This window comes from Oryctolagus cuniculus, chromosome 3 (assembly GCF_051225735.1).
Source record: "Oryctolagus cuniculus isolate XC-2025 breed Fujian yellow rabbit chromosome 3, ASM5122573v1, whole genome shotgun sequence".
NCBI classification, from domain to species: Eukaryota; Metazoa; Chordata; class Mammalia; order Lagomorpha; family Leporidae; genus Oryctolagus; species Oryctolagus cuniculus.
The window spans coordinates 49,780,567-49,798,252 of record NC_142869.1 but is presented as its reverse complement, the minus strand read 5'-3'; the positions used below and the strand labels follow the sequence as shown (position 1 = coordinate 49,798,252).

Below are 17,686 nucleotides of genomic sequence, written 5' to 3'. Positions count from 1 at the left end.
TGTGACAACCCATGAAGAAGACCCCACCCCAACCCCTCCACCTTTTATATAGGCAGTTTCTTTATTTTTGCCTTTGGATGTTCTCATTTTTTCTTTGTTTTCTGTAACAATAGCAAATTGGAAGTCTGATTGCTTACATAATTCATTGACTTGTATTTCTAAGCTCATTAAAAACCTTCACATTTCAGAGTACAAAAGGGTTTAAGATGGGCAGGTGCTGTGGCATAATAGGCTAAGCCTCTGCCTGCAGCACCGGCATCACATCAGTGCAGGTTCTAGTCCCTGCTGCTCTACTTCTGATCCAGCTCCCTGCTAATGGCCTGGGAAAGCAGTAGAAGATGGCCCAAATACTTGGGCCCCTACACTCACGTGGACACCTAGAAGAATCTCCTGGCTTCAGATTGGCCCAGCTGTGGCTGTTGAGGCCATTTGGGGAGTAACCAGTGGATGGAAGACCTCTCTCTCTTTCTTTCTGTCTCCCCCCGTCTCTGTAACTCTGCCTCTCAAATAATAAATAATTTTTTTTAAAAAAGGGGGGGTTTAAAGTGTCCCCTCACCAACTAACAGTCCTTAAAATTAGTGTGTTAAAAACAGATATGAAGATATATCTTGAATGATCATAATATTGATAATTAAGATGGCCTTTTGTTTTATAAGAACAGACTTGCTACGTTTTGAATAGGATATGTGCTCCAGTGAGACAACTAACTCTGGCATATTGTGTACCTCTGAGACTTCATGGGACCCAGATGTGACCCAGCCTCATGCTACTCTGGGCAGTGAAGAAACTGTCATTGTCATCCTCCTTCAGCCTCAGGAAGATAGCAAGGAGCCATGGGACTGTCGTGGGATTTGGCGCTGAACTGGTAAAGCCCAACACTGGGCTATTGGTCCCCATCCCTAAGCAAATGCCTGTGGGTGACGTTTCTGGACTTGTCCCAGTATCAGTCAGAGACCTGCAGCCTTCTGGGACAGCCTCAGTACAGTAGGTATCACTGGCAGCTTCACGTGGACCTCCAGGATTGCACAGGGCCCAACAACTATGAGACCCAGATGTGGCCCACCTAGTGCCTGCCTATGCAGGTAAGAGTCTGCCCCCCTGGGCAGGCAGCAAGGAACCACAGGACTGTTTTGGTCTCAGTGCTAGGCTGGTAAAGCCCATCATGGAGCAAATCCTAATGGACCCTGTTTCCAGACAAGTGGCTGCAGACAAAGTCTATAGTTGCCTCAGTGCCGAGTGGAGTTCCACTGACCCAGTTGATCCATCTTATATCCTGGTCAGCTGATAGGAGAAGCAGTGAGCAGTGAGTCCATCTCAGTAGTAGACATACCATAGAAGGGTGGGCTATAGTCCTACCTCTAAACTGCACTGGTCTTGGTGGGCTCTGGAGTAGGAGTCTGGGCCTAAACAAGCCCCAAGAAGAAATCTGTAGGAATGGACTACCTTATTTTAGGCACTTCCCTATTTCATTCTGAAGAACACACAAACTAGAGATTTGGGACAAATTGGAGTTTGAGGAGTATTGTAGAACTGAAACAGGGAAAAACATCAACATCAGTTCTGGGACAAACCTCAACACAGGGTTGCTATCTAGTGCTGAAATAGCGTAAGTGTCCTTAGGCTCAGAGAAAATTGGCAGGCTTCTTAGACTTTCTAGAAGGACAGCCACAAATGAAGCCAGATTGCAATAACTAATTCTTCAACAAGTGACAAGAACTTCCAGGGAAGGCCAGCACTGTGGTATAATAGGTTAAGACTCCACCTGTGGTACCAGCATCCCATATGGGTGCTGGTTTGTGTCCCAACTGCTCCTGCTCCAATCCAGTTCTCTGCAAATGGCCTGGGAAGTCAGTGAAACATGGTCGAAGTACTTGGACCCCTGCACCCATGTGGGAGACCCAGAAGAAGCCCCTGGCTTCAGATCAACTCAGCTGTAGCCACTGTGGCCATTTGGGGAGTGAACCAGAAGATAGAAGACCTTTCTCTCTCTCTCTCTCTCTCTCTCTCTCTCTCTGCCTCTCAAGTAAATAAATCTTAAAAAAAAACAAAACAAAACAAAAAAAAAAAACTTCCGTGGAACCATGACTTCATACAAGGAGAAAATTAAAGTAACAGAAAGCAATCATCAAGGAATTAGAATTTTCAAATGCTTGGATGAAGATTTAAAAATAACTTTTAAAGAAACTAAATAGATCTCAACAGAATGCAGAGAAATGGCTTAATATTCTAACAGAGAACTGATAGAGATGGAAATGATTGAACCAAATCAAGCAGAAATTCTTTAATTGAAAAGTATACTAATGTGAAATTTTAAAATTTGATAGAATTTATAAATAGCAGAAGAGATCAAACAGAAGAAAGGATCGGTGAGCTCAAAGACAGTTGGAGTAGAAAAAGAGGATCCAGAAGAATGAAGAAAGCTTAAGAGAACTTAAGAACAGCATGAAAAGAGCAAATATCAGTTACTGGGGTTCAAGAAGGAATTGAGAATGCCAAAGGAGTAAAAAGATATTCAAAGAGATAATAACAGAAAACTTCCCCAAATTAGAGACAGATACAACTCCAGGTATAGGAAGGTCAAAGGTCACCAGTCATAGTCAACCAACCAAGTCTACCCCAAGATATACTATTATAATGTTTTCTAAGTTTAAAGTGAGAGGATTCTCAAAACTGTAAGAGAAAATAAACAATTAATGCATAAGGGGATCTAAATTCACCTCAGTGCAAACTTCTTAACAGAAGCCATATTGGCTAGGATGGAGTGTGATGAAACTTTCACAGTACTGAATGAAAAATATTGCCAACCAAGAATACTGTACCCAGCAAAGCTATCCTTCAGGAATGAGGGAGAGATAAAGACAACAAAAGTTGATACAATTTATCACCAGCATCATCTTAACAAGAAATGCAGAAAGGAGTTCTTCAAACTGAAAAAAAGTGATGCAAACAACTAAGAAGAAAAAACCCAAAAACCCAGAAGGCAGAAAACTACTGGTAAGATTAACTGTGCAAATTCAGAATGCTGTAATATTTTGAATATTGTGCATAAACCATTTTTATATCTAGGGTGAAGACTAGAAAGATAAAAGTGGGATCGGATTAAGATGGCAGAGTAGGGAGGGAGTTTACTACTCTAGTCTAGCAGAAGATAGTTTAAAGATAGTGGAGAGAGTGCAGTCTCAAGGAAGAGTTAGAGAGAAAACAGCAGAGGAAACTCCACAGAAATTAGAGGGAAACAGCGGACCTATGTGGAAGGTGTGGCATTCACAAATCAGGACCCTAGCAGCTGAGAGCCTCCACACCAGCCTTGGAGAGAGATGAGAGCAGACTGCAGCAACCCAAACCACTGGTGATAAAGCTGCAGGAAAAGCCAGGAGGGAATCTGACTTGGAGCCCTGTGAGGGATAGTGTACCTGCCAAACTAGAGGAGGAGAAAGAAGAGAGGGGGCACATTTCTTTTTACCCTGATCATCCTGCAGCAGTATCCTGTAACAAGTTGATACAGAGTGGGTACTATTTTGGACATACATAACCGCTGTGCCAGCTGCTGTCCATGCCCAGCAACCAACCAAGTGGAGACTCCGGAGTTTGGTGGAGAGAACTGATGGGGGCTGGGTGCTTGCGACTGTGGGAGGCGTGTAACTAGGACTCTTAAAACACTGAGACTGTGTGGGAAGGCTCAGGATGTAGCTGGAACTTGGGGCAGTCACTGTGGGAGGATCCAGACACTCAGGGCTCCCTGGTTCCCTGGTGAGGGACAGTGCTGGGGAATCTGCTTACACTGAGGACTGCACAGATCCTTTATGTAGTTCTTGTGGAAGTACGGATGAATATTATACCAACTGGCACTGGCCCAGGCACTGGTCTCCTTTGAGGAGAGGAAATGAACTGAGTCTATGCCAACAGAAGAAAAACCTCCACTCTGATTAAAAAAAAAAAAGATTTACCACACCCAAACTGAGGGTCACCTTAACACTCCTTTCACCCTGGAGCACTGAGCAGAGCTCTATAGCCACAATCAATGCATGCCTCTAAGTATTCCCTGAAGACAGAAACTCCACTAATCCACACAGACATAGTCCAAAGATAGAAGCCACCAGAGGGAAAAAAAAAAAAAAAAAAACAATGAATCTCTCCATCTCCACAAATACTGAATAATAAACACACCAATTCTAGAAACAAGAATAAGGAACACAACATGATCCCCCAAAAGAATATAACACTTCAATACCAGATTGTGAAGGTAAAGATTTTGAGGAAATGCAAGAAATAGAATTCAAAAAATAGATCTTAAGATTACATAGAAGTAATCAGAAAAAAGCATGAACTACTGAAATCTGCACATGACATGAAAGAAAATTTCTCCCACAAAATTAAGATCTTAAAGAGAGAACAAAATGAAATATTGGGAATGAAAAATTCAATAGAATAAAAAACACAGTGGAAAGCATTAACAATGGAATTGGTGAAGCAGAAGAAAGGATATTCAACTTAGAAAACAAATTGCAGGAAATTATAGAGTCAAACAAAAAACAGGAAGAGGAAATCAGAAAACTAAAAAACACTGTTGGTTATCTGCAAGATACAGATTCTAGGAATTCCTGGAAGGCGTGGAAAGAGATAAAAGACTAGAAGGCATTTTTAGTGAAATAATAATGGAAAACTTCCCTAGTTTGGAGGAAGAAAGGGACATTCAAATAGTGGAAAAAGCACATAAAACTCCTAATAAACATGATCAGAAAAGATCTTCACCATGGCACATTGTAATCAAACTCTCCACAGTAAAACATAAAGAAAGGATTCTAAAATGTGCACAAGAGAAATGCCAGATTACTTTCAGAGGATTTTCAATTAGACTCAAAGTGGACTTCTCATCAGAAAATCCTACAGGCTAGGAGAAAATGGCAAGATATATTACAAGTCTTAAGAGAAAATAATGTCAACCCAGAATACTGTATCCCTCAAAGCTCTCATTTATGAATGAAAGTGAAATAAAGACCTTCCATAACAAACAGAAATTGGAAGAATTTGTCACCACCCATCCAGCCTTGCAAAAGATGCTTAAGGATGTGCTGCACACAGAAACACTGTTATTACTACAAAAGGTAAAGGAAGAAAATCACCAAATAAAAGTACAAAGGAAGTACGAAGTAAAAAATGGGAATAATTATGGAAAAATGTCAGGGTAAAGTCGTTACTTATCAGTAGTCAATTTGAATGTAAATGAACTCAACTCTCCAGTTAAAAGACACAGACTGGCTAAATGGATTAAAAAACAAAACTCATTTATTTGCTGCCTACACGAAACACATCTCACCAACAGAGATGCATCCAGACTGAAGGTGAAATGATGGAAAAAGTCCATGCTAACAGAAAGCAAAAGGAGCTGGTATAGCCATGCTAATATCAGACAAAATAGACTTTAACACAAAAATTGTTAAAAGAGACAAAGAAGGGCACTATTAATGATTAAGGGATCAATTCTACAGGAAGATGTAACTATTATAAATGTATATGCACCTAATTACAGGGCACTTGACTGTTTTAAAGGAATGTTAAGGATCTAAAGAGAGACTTAGACTCCAATACAATAATAATGGGGGACCTCAATACCCCACCTTCAACAATGGACATATCAACCAGATAGAAAATCACCAAGGAAACAACAGAGTTAATTGACACTTATAGACCAAATGGACATAACAGATTCTACAGAACTTTCCATCCTACAGTTGCAGAATACACATTCTCAGCAGTGCATTGAACTTTCTCTAGGACTGACCACATGCTAGGCCACAAAGCAAGACTCAGCAAATTTTTAAAAAAATCGAAATCATACCAAATCATACCATGCATCTCCTTGGACCACAATGGAATGAAGGTGGAAATCAGCAACTCAGGGATCTCTAGAACATATGCAAACACATGAAGCCTGAACAACATCCTCCTGAATGAACAGTGGGTCATAGAAGAAATCAAAAGAGAAGTCAAAAAATTTCTAGAAACAAATGAAGATGACAATACAATGAATCAAAACTTATGGGATACAGCAAAAGCAGTGTTAAGTAGAAAGTTTATAGCAATTGGTGCCTACATCAAGAAATTGGAAAGGCACCACATAAATGAGCTATCAAAGCATCTCAAGGATCTAGAAAAGCAACAGCAATCCAAATCCAAAACTAGTAGGAGAAAAGAAATAATTGAAATTGGGAAGAAATAAACAAAATCAAAACCAAAAAACAATACAACTGATAAGCAAAATGAAGAGCTTTTTTTTTTAAAAAAAATAAACAAAATTGACACACTATTGGCTCAACTAACCAAAAAAAGGAGAAAGAAGACCCAAATCAGTAACATTAGAGATGAAAAAGGAAATTTAACAGCAGACACCATAGAAATAAAAAGAATCATCAGAAATTATTACAAAGAACTGTATGCAAACAAGTGGGGAAACCTAGAAGAAATGGATATAAAATAAATCTTTTAAAAAAATGAGGAGGCTGGCACTGTGGCACAGCAGGTTAAAACCCTGGCCTGAAGTGCCAGCATCCCATATGGGTGCTGGTTCTAGTCCCAGCTTCTCCTCTGCCAATCCAGCTCTCTACTATGGCCCGGAATAGCAGTAGAAGATGGCCCAAGTCCTTGGGCCTTTGCACCCACGTGGGAGAGCAAGAGAAAGTCCTGGCTCCTGGCTTCAGATCAGCTCAGCTCCAGCCTTTGTAGCCATCTGGGGAGTGAACCAGCAGATAGAAAACCTCTCTCTCTGTCTCTACTTCTCTCTGTAACTCTTTCAAATAAATAAAATAAATCTTTAAAAAAATAAAAATAAATGGATAGATTCCTGGACAATACAACCTACCTAAATTGAGCCATGAAGACATAGAAAACCTAAACAGACCCTTAACCAAGCCAAAATTGAATCATTAATAACGGCCCTCACAATAAATAAAAGCCCAGGACTAGATGGCTTCATTGCTGAATTCTACCAGAAATTTAAAGAAGAACTAACTCCAATTCTTCCCAAGCTATTCAAAACAATTGAAAGGGAGGGATTCCTCCCAAATTCTATGAACTCAGTATCACCTAAATTCCTAAACCTGAAAACGATGCAACTGAAAAAGAGAACTACAGACCAATTTCCCTGATGAACATAGACACAAAAATCCTCAAAATTCTAGCCATTCAAATCCAACAACACATCAGAATGATCATTCACCTGGACCAAGTGGGATTTATTGTTGGTATGCAGGGATGGTTCAACATTTGCAAATCAATGTGGTACTTCACATTAATGAACTGAAGAACAAAAACCATATGATTATCTCAATGGATGCAGAGAAAACATTAGATAAAATAGAACACCCATTCATGATGAAAACTCTAAGCAAATTGGGTATAGAAGGAACATCCCTAAAACAATCAAGGCAACTCAATGAGAAACCCATGGCCAGTGTCCTATTGAATGAAGAAAAGTTGGAAGCATTCCCACTGAAATCTGGAACCAAACAAGGATACCTGCTCTCATCATTGCTATTCAATATAGTCTTGGAAGATTTAACCAAAGCCATTAGGCAAGAAAAAGAAATCAAAGGGATACAAATTGGGAAGGAGGAAGTCAAACTATCCATGATTACAGATGACATGATTGTATGTATAGGGAATCCAACAGACTCCACTAAGAGACTACTGGAACACATAGAAGAATCTGGTAAACTTGCAGGATATAAAATCAATATACAAAAATCAACAGCCTTTGTATACACAGAAACTGTCATGGCTGAGAAAGAACTTCTAAGAGTAATCCCATTCACAATAGCTACAAAAAAAATCAAATACCTTGGAATAAATTTAACCAAGGATGTCAAATATCTCTATGATGAGAATTATGAAAACATTAAAGAATGAAATAGAAGAAGACACCAAAAGATGGAAAAATCTTCCATGTTCATGGATTGGAAGAATCTATATCATCAAAATGTCCATACTCCCAAAGGCAGTTTACAGATTAAATGCATTAGCAATCAAAATACCAAAGGATATTCTTCTCAGATATAGAAAAAATGATGTTGAAATTCATATGGAAACACTAAATAGCTAAAACAACTTTATGCAACAAAAATAAAGCTGCATGCACCTGAATGCCAGATTTCAAGACTTACTACAGGCAGTTACAATCGAAACAGCCTGGTTTTGGTACAAAAACAGATGGGTAGACCAATGGAACAGAATCAAAATGCCACAAATCAACCATCTACAACCAACTTTTATTTGACAAAGGAGCTAAAATCAGTCCTTGGGGCAAGGACAGTCTCTTCAGCAAATGGTGCTAGGAAAACTGGGTTTCCACATGCAGAAATATGAAGCAAGACTCCTATCTTACACCTTACAAAAAAATCCACTCAAAATGGATTAAAGACCTACGTCTGTGACCCAACACTATCAAATCATTTGAGAACATTGGAGAAACCCTGCAAGACATTAGGATAGGCAAAGACTTCTTGGACAAGACCCCAAAAGCATAAGCAATCAAAATCAAAATTCTCAAATGTGATTACTTAACACTGAGAAGCTTCTATACTGCAAAAGAAACAGGAAAGTGAAGAAGCAACCAACAGAATGGGAGAAATTATTTGTAAAACCTGCAACTGATAAAGGATTAATAACCAGAATATATAACGTGATCAAAAAACCCCAAAACAACAAAACAACCAGTGAAAAAAATGGTGAAGGACTTAAACAGACATCTTTCAAAAGAGGAAATCCAAATGGCCAACAGACACATGAAAAAATGTTCAGGATCACTAGCTGTCAGGGAAATGCGAATCAAAACCACAATGATGTTTCATCTCACCCTTATTAGAATGGCTTTCATACAGAAATCAAAAGGCAATAAATGCTGGTGAGGATGTAGAAAAAAAGGTACCTTAATCCACTGTTGGTTGGAATATAAACTGGTAAAGCCGCTGTGGAAGACAGTATCGAGATACCTCAGAAATCTGAATATAATCCTACTATATGACCAAGCCATCCCACTCTTCAGAATTTGCCGAAGGAAAATGAAATCATCAAGTAAAAGAGTTATCTGCACCTCCATGTTTATTACAGCCAGTTCACAAGAGCTTAGTTACAGAGTCAACCTACATGTTCGTCAACGGAAGACTAGATAAAAAATTGTGGGATATGTACTCTATGGAATACTACACAGTGGTAAAAAAATTTATTTTGTTGAAATCTTTACTTAGTATATAGTTGATCTTCTGTATATAAAGTTAATTAGGGCTAGCGCCGTGGCTCAGTTGGCTAATCCTCTGCCTGTGGTACTGGAATCCCATATGGGCACTGGGTTCTACTCCCAGTTGCTCCTCTTCCAGTCCAGCTCTCTGCTGTGGCCCGGGAGGCCAGTGGAGGATGGTCCAAGTGCTTGGGCCCCTGCACCTGCATGGGAGACCAGGAGGAGGCACCTGGCTCCTGGTTTTGGATCGGCACAGCACTGGACGTGGCGGCCATTTGGGGGGTGAACCAACGGAAGGAAGACCTTTCTCTCTGTCTCTCTCTCTCACTGTCTAACTCTACCTGTCAAGTAAGTAAATAAATAAATAAAGTTAATTAAAAATGAATCCTAATGAAGAATGGGATGGGAGAGGGAGTAGGAGGTGGGACGGCAATGGTTGTGGGAAGGTGGGTATGGGGGGAAGAACCACTGTATTCCTGAAGCTGTACCTATGAAGTTTGTATTCATTAAATAAAATCTTTCTTTAAAAAATTACATTCTAGGTGGTTGCTTCTTATTCTCCCTATTCCTCCCTGCCTGAGCAACCATCAATCTATTTTCTGTGTTTATGGATTTACCTGTTCTGTACATTCAATACAATAGTCCTTTGTAACTGGCTCCTTTCCTTTAGTGTTCTCAAGGGTCATCCACACTGGAGCATGTATCAGTATTTCATTATTTTTTCTTGCCAAATAATACTCTATTTTGTCAATCCTCTCATCAGTTAATGGAAATTGGAATGTTATCTACTTTTTGGCTACTACAAATAATGTTAGCATGAACGTTAATGTATAATTTTTATGTAGATATATGTTTTCATTTCTCTTGGGCATACAGTGAGGAATGAACTTTCTGGAGTGTAGAGTATCTCTATGTTAAGTGACTAAGGAGATACCAGAATGCATTCTAATGGGGCCAGAATTGTATTACAGTGGGTTAAGCCACTGCTTGCCATGCCAGCATCCCATATTAGCACCAGACCAAGCCTGGCTGCTCCACTTCCAACCCAACTACCTGCCAAGGTACCTAGGAAAGCAGCAGACAATGGCCCAAGTACTTGGACCCCTACCATCCATGTAAGATACCTGGATGGAGTTCCAGGCTCCTGGCTTCCTTGAAGACACCTGGGGAGTGAACTAGTGGATGGAAGATCTCTGTCTCTCCATAACTCTGTCTTTCAAATAAATAAAATATTTTACAAAAATGTTTTCAAAATGGATCCACTATTTTATATTCCTACCAGAAGTGTATGAGGGTTCTAATTTCTCCATGTCTTCACCATCACTTATCACTATATTTTAAAATTATAGGCCTATTTGTCATTTTAATTGGTACCTCGTTGTGGTTTGAATTTGCACTTCCTGATAGCTAATAAATTTGAGTATCTTTAAAAAAAAAAAAATTACATTCTAGATCAGCTGGACCTCATAGACATGTACAGAACATTCCACCCAACAGCTGCAGAATACACTTCCTTTTCAATAGCACAGAATATACATTTTTCTCAATCACACATTCTCCAGGATAGATCATATGGTAGGCCACAAAAGAAGTCTCCAAAAATTAAAACTGTATCAAATATGTTTTTCCAATGCAATATAGCTAGAATTCAATAACAAGAAAAACTTTGGAAACAACATAAATATAATGAAATTAAACAATTTACCCCTGAACAAGCAATGGATCAAGGAAGAAATTAAGAAGGAAATAAAAAAAATTCTTAAAATGAATGAAAATGTAAAGAAGAGTGTCAATTGTTAAATCAACAACAGGAGTCTCTGTGCACTTACTTCCCATGTAGGATCTCTGTCTTTAATGTGTTGTACTATGAGAATTAACAGTAAAACTAGTCTTCAGACAGTACTTTATCCTTTGTGTGTCTGTGTGGGTGCAAACTTTTGAAATCTTAGTACATACTAAGTTATCTTCTGTATGTAAAGATAATTAAAAATGAATCTTAATGAAGAATAGGATGGGAGAGGGAGTAGGAGATGGGATAGTTTGCGAGTGGGATGGTGGTTATGGGGGGAAACACTGCCATAATCCGAAAGTTGTACTTTTGAAATTTATATTTATTAAATAAAAGTTTTCTAAAAAATAAATAAATAATAAAATAAAATGAATGAAAATGGGAACAACATACCAAAACCAATGGGATACAGCAAAAACAGTATCAAAAGGGAAGTTTACAGTAATCAATACCAACATCACTGTCGCTCCCCGTCTTCATGGAGGAACGACACAGGACCCTGTGTTGTTCTTTCGTCTGCTCGGCCCTCCCTGGGTTTGCTGCTGGTTCTTCCCGGGTTGGCTACCATCCCTTCCACCTCCGTGGAAGGGCGGTTCCCCCTAGCCACTTTCCCCACTTCCGCGGGGGAGCGGCACACCGCCGGCCGACTCTCTCGGGGGCTGCACAGGTGTTCCTTCAGATAGATGTTCCTGGTGCATGTTGTCTCTCTCCTCCTTTATAGTCCTCTTCCGCCAATCCCAACTCGGCTGCCCACACGCCAAGTACGCTGCTCTCCTCCAATCAGGAGCAGGTCCTGCTGTTTAGTGGTTGAACTGGAGGCAGCTGTATAGAAGCTGTTTCCTCCTCTCCCAGCGCCATATTGTGGGAGAGCAGATGCATAGAATAAGTCTTAATTCCAGTAACTTAGTCTAGTCCAAGTTGCTCCCAGTTGCTCCCCACAATCACAAAACCATAAAAATCTTTTTAAAAAGATAGAAGAAAAAAAAACACTAACAACTCATTTCTGCACCTCAGGATCTGGAAAAACAAGAACATATAAAATCCAAAATTAGTGAAGGGAAAGAAATAATAAAACTCAGGGCACAAATAAATGACATTGAGACTTTAAGAAAATCAGTAAAAAGAAGAACTAGTTTTTTGAATAAATGAACAAAATTGACAAACTCTTAGCTGGACTAAGAAGAAAAAGAAAAGATTCAAATCCATAAAAACAGAGATGAAATTAAATACAAATGATTATTATAAATTACTAGAATAATATGATAACCTAAAAGAAATGAACAAATTTCTGGACACATCCACCTTGGCAAATTTGAATCACAAAGGAACAGAATACCTAGAGACCAATAACAAGTAGCAAGATTGAATCAGTATTTAAAATCTCCCAGCAAAGCTAAGACTAGGACCAGATGGCTTCACTGCTGAATTCTACCAAACATTTGAAGAAGAATTAAAAGCAATCTTTCTTAAATTATTTCAGAAAATAGAAGAGGAAGAAATTTTTCAAATTCATCCTATGAGGCCAGCAAAAATACACAACAACAACAACAACAAAACTACAGATCCATATCCTTGATGAACAGAGATACAGAAATTCTCACCAAAATACTCAAAAACAGAGTCCAACAGCAACTTTAAAGATTATTCACCATGATCAAGTAGGAAGAATTCATTTCAAGGATTCAACAATGGTTCAAAATAAGCAAATCAATAAACATACACCATATCAACACAATGAATGATAAAAATCCTAAGATCATCTTAATAGAAGTAGCAGTCATTTTGATAAAATCCAACATCTATTCATGACAAAAACTCTGAACAAAATAGGTTTAGAAGAAACACGTATCAGCACAATAAAGCCCATATATAAAAAACCAACAACTAACATTACATTGAATGGGGTAAACCTGAAGCCTTTCTCATTAAGATCTAGAGTAAGACAAGGATGCCCACTTTCACTACTTTTATTCAGTACAGTGACAAGAGTCGCTGCCCGAGCAATTAAGCAAGAGAAGGAAATAGAGGGCATCCAAATTGGAAAGGAGGATGTCAAATTGTCATGTTTTCAAATGACACTATCTTCAATAAACAAACCCCAAAGGCTCCAAACACCAGAAAGCTCTTAGAACTAATACATTCAGCAAAGTTGCAGGATACAATGTCAATATGCAAAAACCAGTAGAACTGTTGTAAATCCATAGTGAATTATCTGAAAAAGAAACAGTGACTTGATCAGCCCTTGTCCTGACTGTTGATGTGCAATTTAATACTTTATCCCTTTTAGTAATATTTGTTCTAGTTAATACTATTAGTTGAACTCTGTAATTAACACACAATTATTCTTAGATGTTGAAATTTAACTGAAAAGTTATCCCTGTTAAATATAAGAGTGGGAATAAGAGAGGGAGGAAATGTAGAATTTGGGACATGCTCAATCAGACTTGCCATAAATGGTGGAGTTAGAAATGTGCCAGGGGATTCCAATACAATCCCTTCAAGATTGCATGTACCAATGCCATCTCACTAGTCCAAGTGATCAATTTCAGTTCACAGTTGATCACACTGATAGGTCTAAGAGTCAAAGGGATCACACAAACAAGACTAGTGTCTGTGAATACTGATAGAATAAAAAAGGGAGAGAATGATCCAACATGGGAAGTGGGATACACAGCAGACTCATAGAATGGCAGATGTCCTAAACAGCACTCTGGCCTCAGAATTAGCCCTTAAGGCATTCGGATCTGGCTGAAGAGCCCGTGAGTATTTTAGGCATGGAAAGCCAAGACATTCTGGCAAAAAAAAAAAAGAAAAGAAAAGAAAAAAGAAAAACAAAAACACCTAAATGAAAGATCTCTGCGATTGAGATCCCAGTAGAATGAAGGGGCCATTAAAGGAGGTACTTTTCTCTGAAGGGAGGAGAGAACTTCCACTTTGACTATGACCTTGTCTAAATAAGATCGAAGTCAGCGAACTCAAGAGGCTTCCATAGCCTTGGAAACTCATGACTAGAGCCTAGGGAGATTTCTGACACCATAAACAAGAGTGTCAAATTGTTAAGTCAACAACAGGAGTCACTGTGCACTTACTCCTCATGTGAGATCTGTCCTTAATGTGTTGTCCAATGTGAACTAATGCTATAACTAGTACTCAAACAGTATTTTACACTTTATGTTCTGTGTGGTGCAAATTGTTGAAATCTTTACTTAATATATACTAAATTGATCTTCTGTATATAAAGATAATTGAAAATGAATGTTGATGTGAATGGAATGGAGAGGGAGCAGGAGATGGGAGGGGTGCGGGTGGGAGTGAAGTTATGGGGGGGGAAAAGCCATTGTAATCCATAAACTGTACTTTGGAAAATTATATTTACTAAATAAAAGTGTTTATAATAAAAAAAAAGAAATCAAGAAACCAACTCCATTTCCAATAGTTACCCCCCCCCCAAAAAAAATCCACCTAGGATTAAGTTTAACTAAGAGAAAAAAGATCACTTAATGAAAACTATAAATCGGTGATAAATGAAATTGAAGAGGACACAAAGAAATGGAAAGATATCCCATGTTTAGATACTGGAAGAATCAATATCATTAAAATGTATATATTACCCAAAGTGACTTACACATTCAATTCAATCCCTATCAATCCCTATCAAAATGCCAATGGTATTTTTCACAGAAATACAAAAAGCATTACTAAAATTTGTATGGAACCGCAAACTATCCCAAATAGCAGAGAAATCTTGAGCAAAATGAACAAATATATTTAAAATATATTACAGAGCTAACAATTTTTAAGGACTTATTTATGTACTTGAAAGAGTTACAGAGAGACAGGGATAGAGTGAGAGAGAGAGAGAGAGAAAATCTTCTATCCACTGGTTCATTTCCTAGATGGCTGCAACTGCTGGGGTTGGGCCAGGCTGAAGCCAGGATCCAGGAGCTTCTTCCAGGTATTCCACATGGATAGCAGGGGCCCAAGCACTTGGGTCATCTTCTGCTGCTTTTCCCACATAATTAGCAGGGAACTGGATCAGAAGTGGAGCAGCTGGGACACGGACAGGTGTGGAATGCTGGCTTTGCAGGAGGTAGCCTGACCTGCTTCAACACAATGACAGAACCCTTGCACACTGTTTGTAGAAATGTAAATTAATACAGTCACATCATTAAACAGTATTGAGGGTCCTCAAAAAACTAAAAATAGAACCATCCAATGATCCAGTAACCCCACTACAGGGTATGTATCCAAGGGAAATGAAATGAAATCACTCTGTCAAAGAGACATCTGCATCCCTTGCTTATTGCAGCACTTTTCACAATAGCCATGAAGGGATAGGAACATAAGTGTCTTTCTGCTGGTAAATGGATAATGAAACTGTGTTACATGCACACAATGGAACACTGTTCTGCCATAAAAGAAATGACAAAATCTTGTCATTCACAACATGGATGGAACTGGACGCCATTATGTTTAGTGAAATAAGCCAGGCACAGAAAGGCAGATATCACATGATTTCACTCAAATGTGGAGTCTGAAAAAAAAAATGTGATCTAATAGAAGTTAAAAATACAATGGTGCCGGCACTGCGGCTCAGTAGGCTAATCCGCCGCCTTGCCGCGCTGGCACACCAGGTTCTAGTCCCGGTCAGGGCACCAGATTCTGTCCCGGTTACCCCTCTTCCAGGCCAGCTCTCTGCTGTGGCCCGGGAGTGCAGTGGAGGATGGCCCAAGTGCTTGGGCCCTGCACCCCGTGGGAGACCAGGAGAAGCACCTGGCTCCTGTCTTCGGATCAGCGTGGTGCGCCGGCCGCAGTGCACCAGCCGCGGTGGCCATTGGAGGGTGAACCAACAGCAAAGGAAGACCTTTCTCTCTGTCTCTCTCTCTCTCTCACTGTCCACTCTGCCTGTCAAAAAAAAAAAAAATACAATGGTGATTACCAGGGGCTGGGACGTTAAGGCAGGTAGAAGGGATGAGGAAAGGCTGATTAATGGGTTCTAAGTAACAGCTAGCTAGGAATAGGAAGTTTGGGGATCCATTCCATAGTAGGTTCTATAATGTTAACTGTAATTTATATTTCTCTATTAAGAAAAAACTAGAAGATAGGATTTTGGATGTTTTACCATAAAGAAATGTCAAATGTTTGAGGAGACAGCTGTATTTACTCAGATTGGATGTGACACAATGTACATATGTACTGAAACATCACATAGTACCCCATAAATACCTACGCTTTTTATGTCTGTTAAAAATTTTTTAGCTAAAAAAACTGCTTTCCCAGACCATAAGCAGAGAGCCAGATCTAAAGAGGAGCAGCCGGGACTCGAACCAGTGCCCATATGGGATGCTGGTGCCGCAGGCAGAGGCTTAGCCCACTATGTCACAATGCCGGCCTCAACACTAACATCTTGTAAAAAGAGGTACAAGTAATAAACTAATGGTGGCAATAAAATGGCATAATATAATAATATAAAAAGAATACAGGAAAAATAAAGAATAAGTTAACAAATAGAAAAATTAGAAAGATGGTAGATTTAAATCTTACTATACTAATAATTACATTAAATATAAATGGCCTCAATACTCTACTTTTTAAAAAATATTCATTTTTTGAAAGAGTTACACAGAGAGGAGGAGGAGGAGGAGGAGGAGAGAGAGAGAGAGAGAGAGAGAGAGAGAGGCCTTCCATCCACTGGTTCACTCCCCATCTGGCTGCAACGGCCAGAGCTGTGCCGATCCAAATCCAAGAGCCAGGAGCTTCTTCCACATGGGTGCAGGGGCCCAAGGACTTGAGCCATCTTCTACTGCTCTCCCAGGCCACAGCACAGAGCTGGATCAGAAGTAGAGCAGCCGGGACTTGAACCGGCACCCATGTGGGATGCTGGCACCGCAGGCAGTAGCTTTACCTGCTACACCACAGCACCAGCCCCGTCAATACCCTACTTTTAAAAGGCAGACACTCGGGGCCGGCACCCTGGCTCACTTGGTTAATCCTCTGACTGCAGCGCCAGTATCCCTTATGGGCACTGGGTTCTAGTCCCGGTTGCTCCTCTTCCAGTCCAGCTCTCTGCTGTGGCCCAGGAAGGCAGTTGAGGATGGCCCAAGTGCTTGGGTGCCTGCACTCGGCTCCTGGCTTCAGATTGACGTAGCTCCGGCCGTGGTGGTGGTTTGGGGGGTAAACCAACGGAAGGAAGACCTTTCTCTCTCTCTCTCTCTCTCACTGTCTAACTCTATCTGTCAAATTAAAAAAAAAAAAAGGCAGACACTCAGATTTTACCAATAAACTTTGCTTATTTGCATGCTATTTAAAAAACCCTTAAATATAAAGATATAGACAGACAGCTTAAAAATAAAGGAATGGGGGAAAGATATGCCATACAAATGCAGATTAAAGGAAAGCTGAGTGGCTACTCCTGGGTTCCTAACCCTCAAAAGACTGAGACAATAAATGATTATTGCCATCTGCTAAGATTTAGAGTAATTTGCTATGCAGCAATGGGCAGCTAGTAGAAAACTACCAGTGTTTAGAACCAAGGACCCACCCATTTCACCCTACTGCTGGTGTGTTCTTTCCCCAATAATCTTTCTTTGGTGTTCAGGAATTATTGGTAAAGCATTAGTTTGTGCTTGTACTCCACCACCAAAATTTAAGCCTGATAGTTAGC

The 17,686-nt window shown here is 39.6% G+C and overlaps 1 protein-coding gene across 5 annotated transcripts in view; it reads left to right on the top strand.

Moving 5' to 3' along the window:
• Window positions 1-17,686, top strand: part of LOC127491585 (uncharacterized) — a 75,355-nt gene that overhangs the window by 437 nt on the left and 57,232 nt on the right. Inside the window, exon 2 of one of the 5 annotated variants that reach the window (XM_089330184.1) lies at window positions 663-2,130. The exons of the other annotated variants lie outside the window; for them this stretch is intronic. Coding sequence (XP_089186310.1) covers window positions 663-755 — 93 coding nt within the window. The 3' untranslated portion in view covers window positions 756-2,130. Of the gene's footprint in view, window positions 1-662; window positions 2,131-17,686 lie in introns of those variants that run through there. 5 annotated transcript variants of the gene reach the window in all.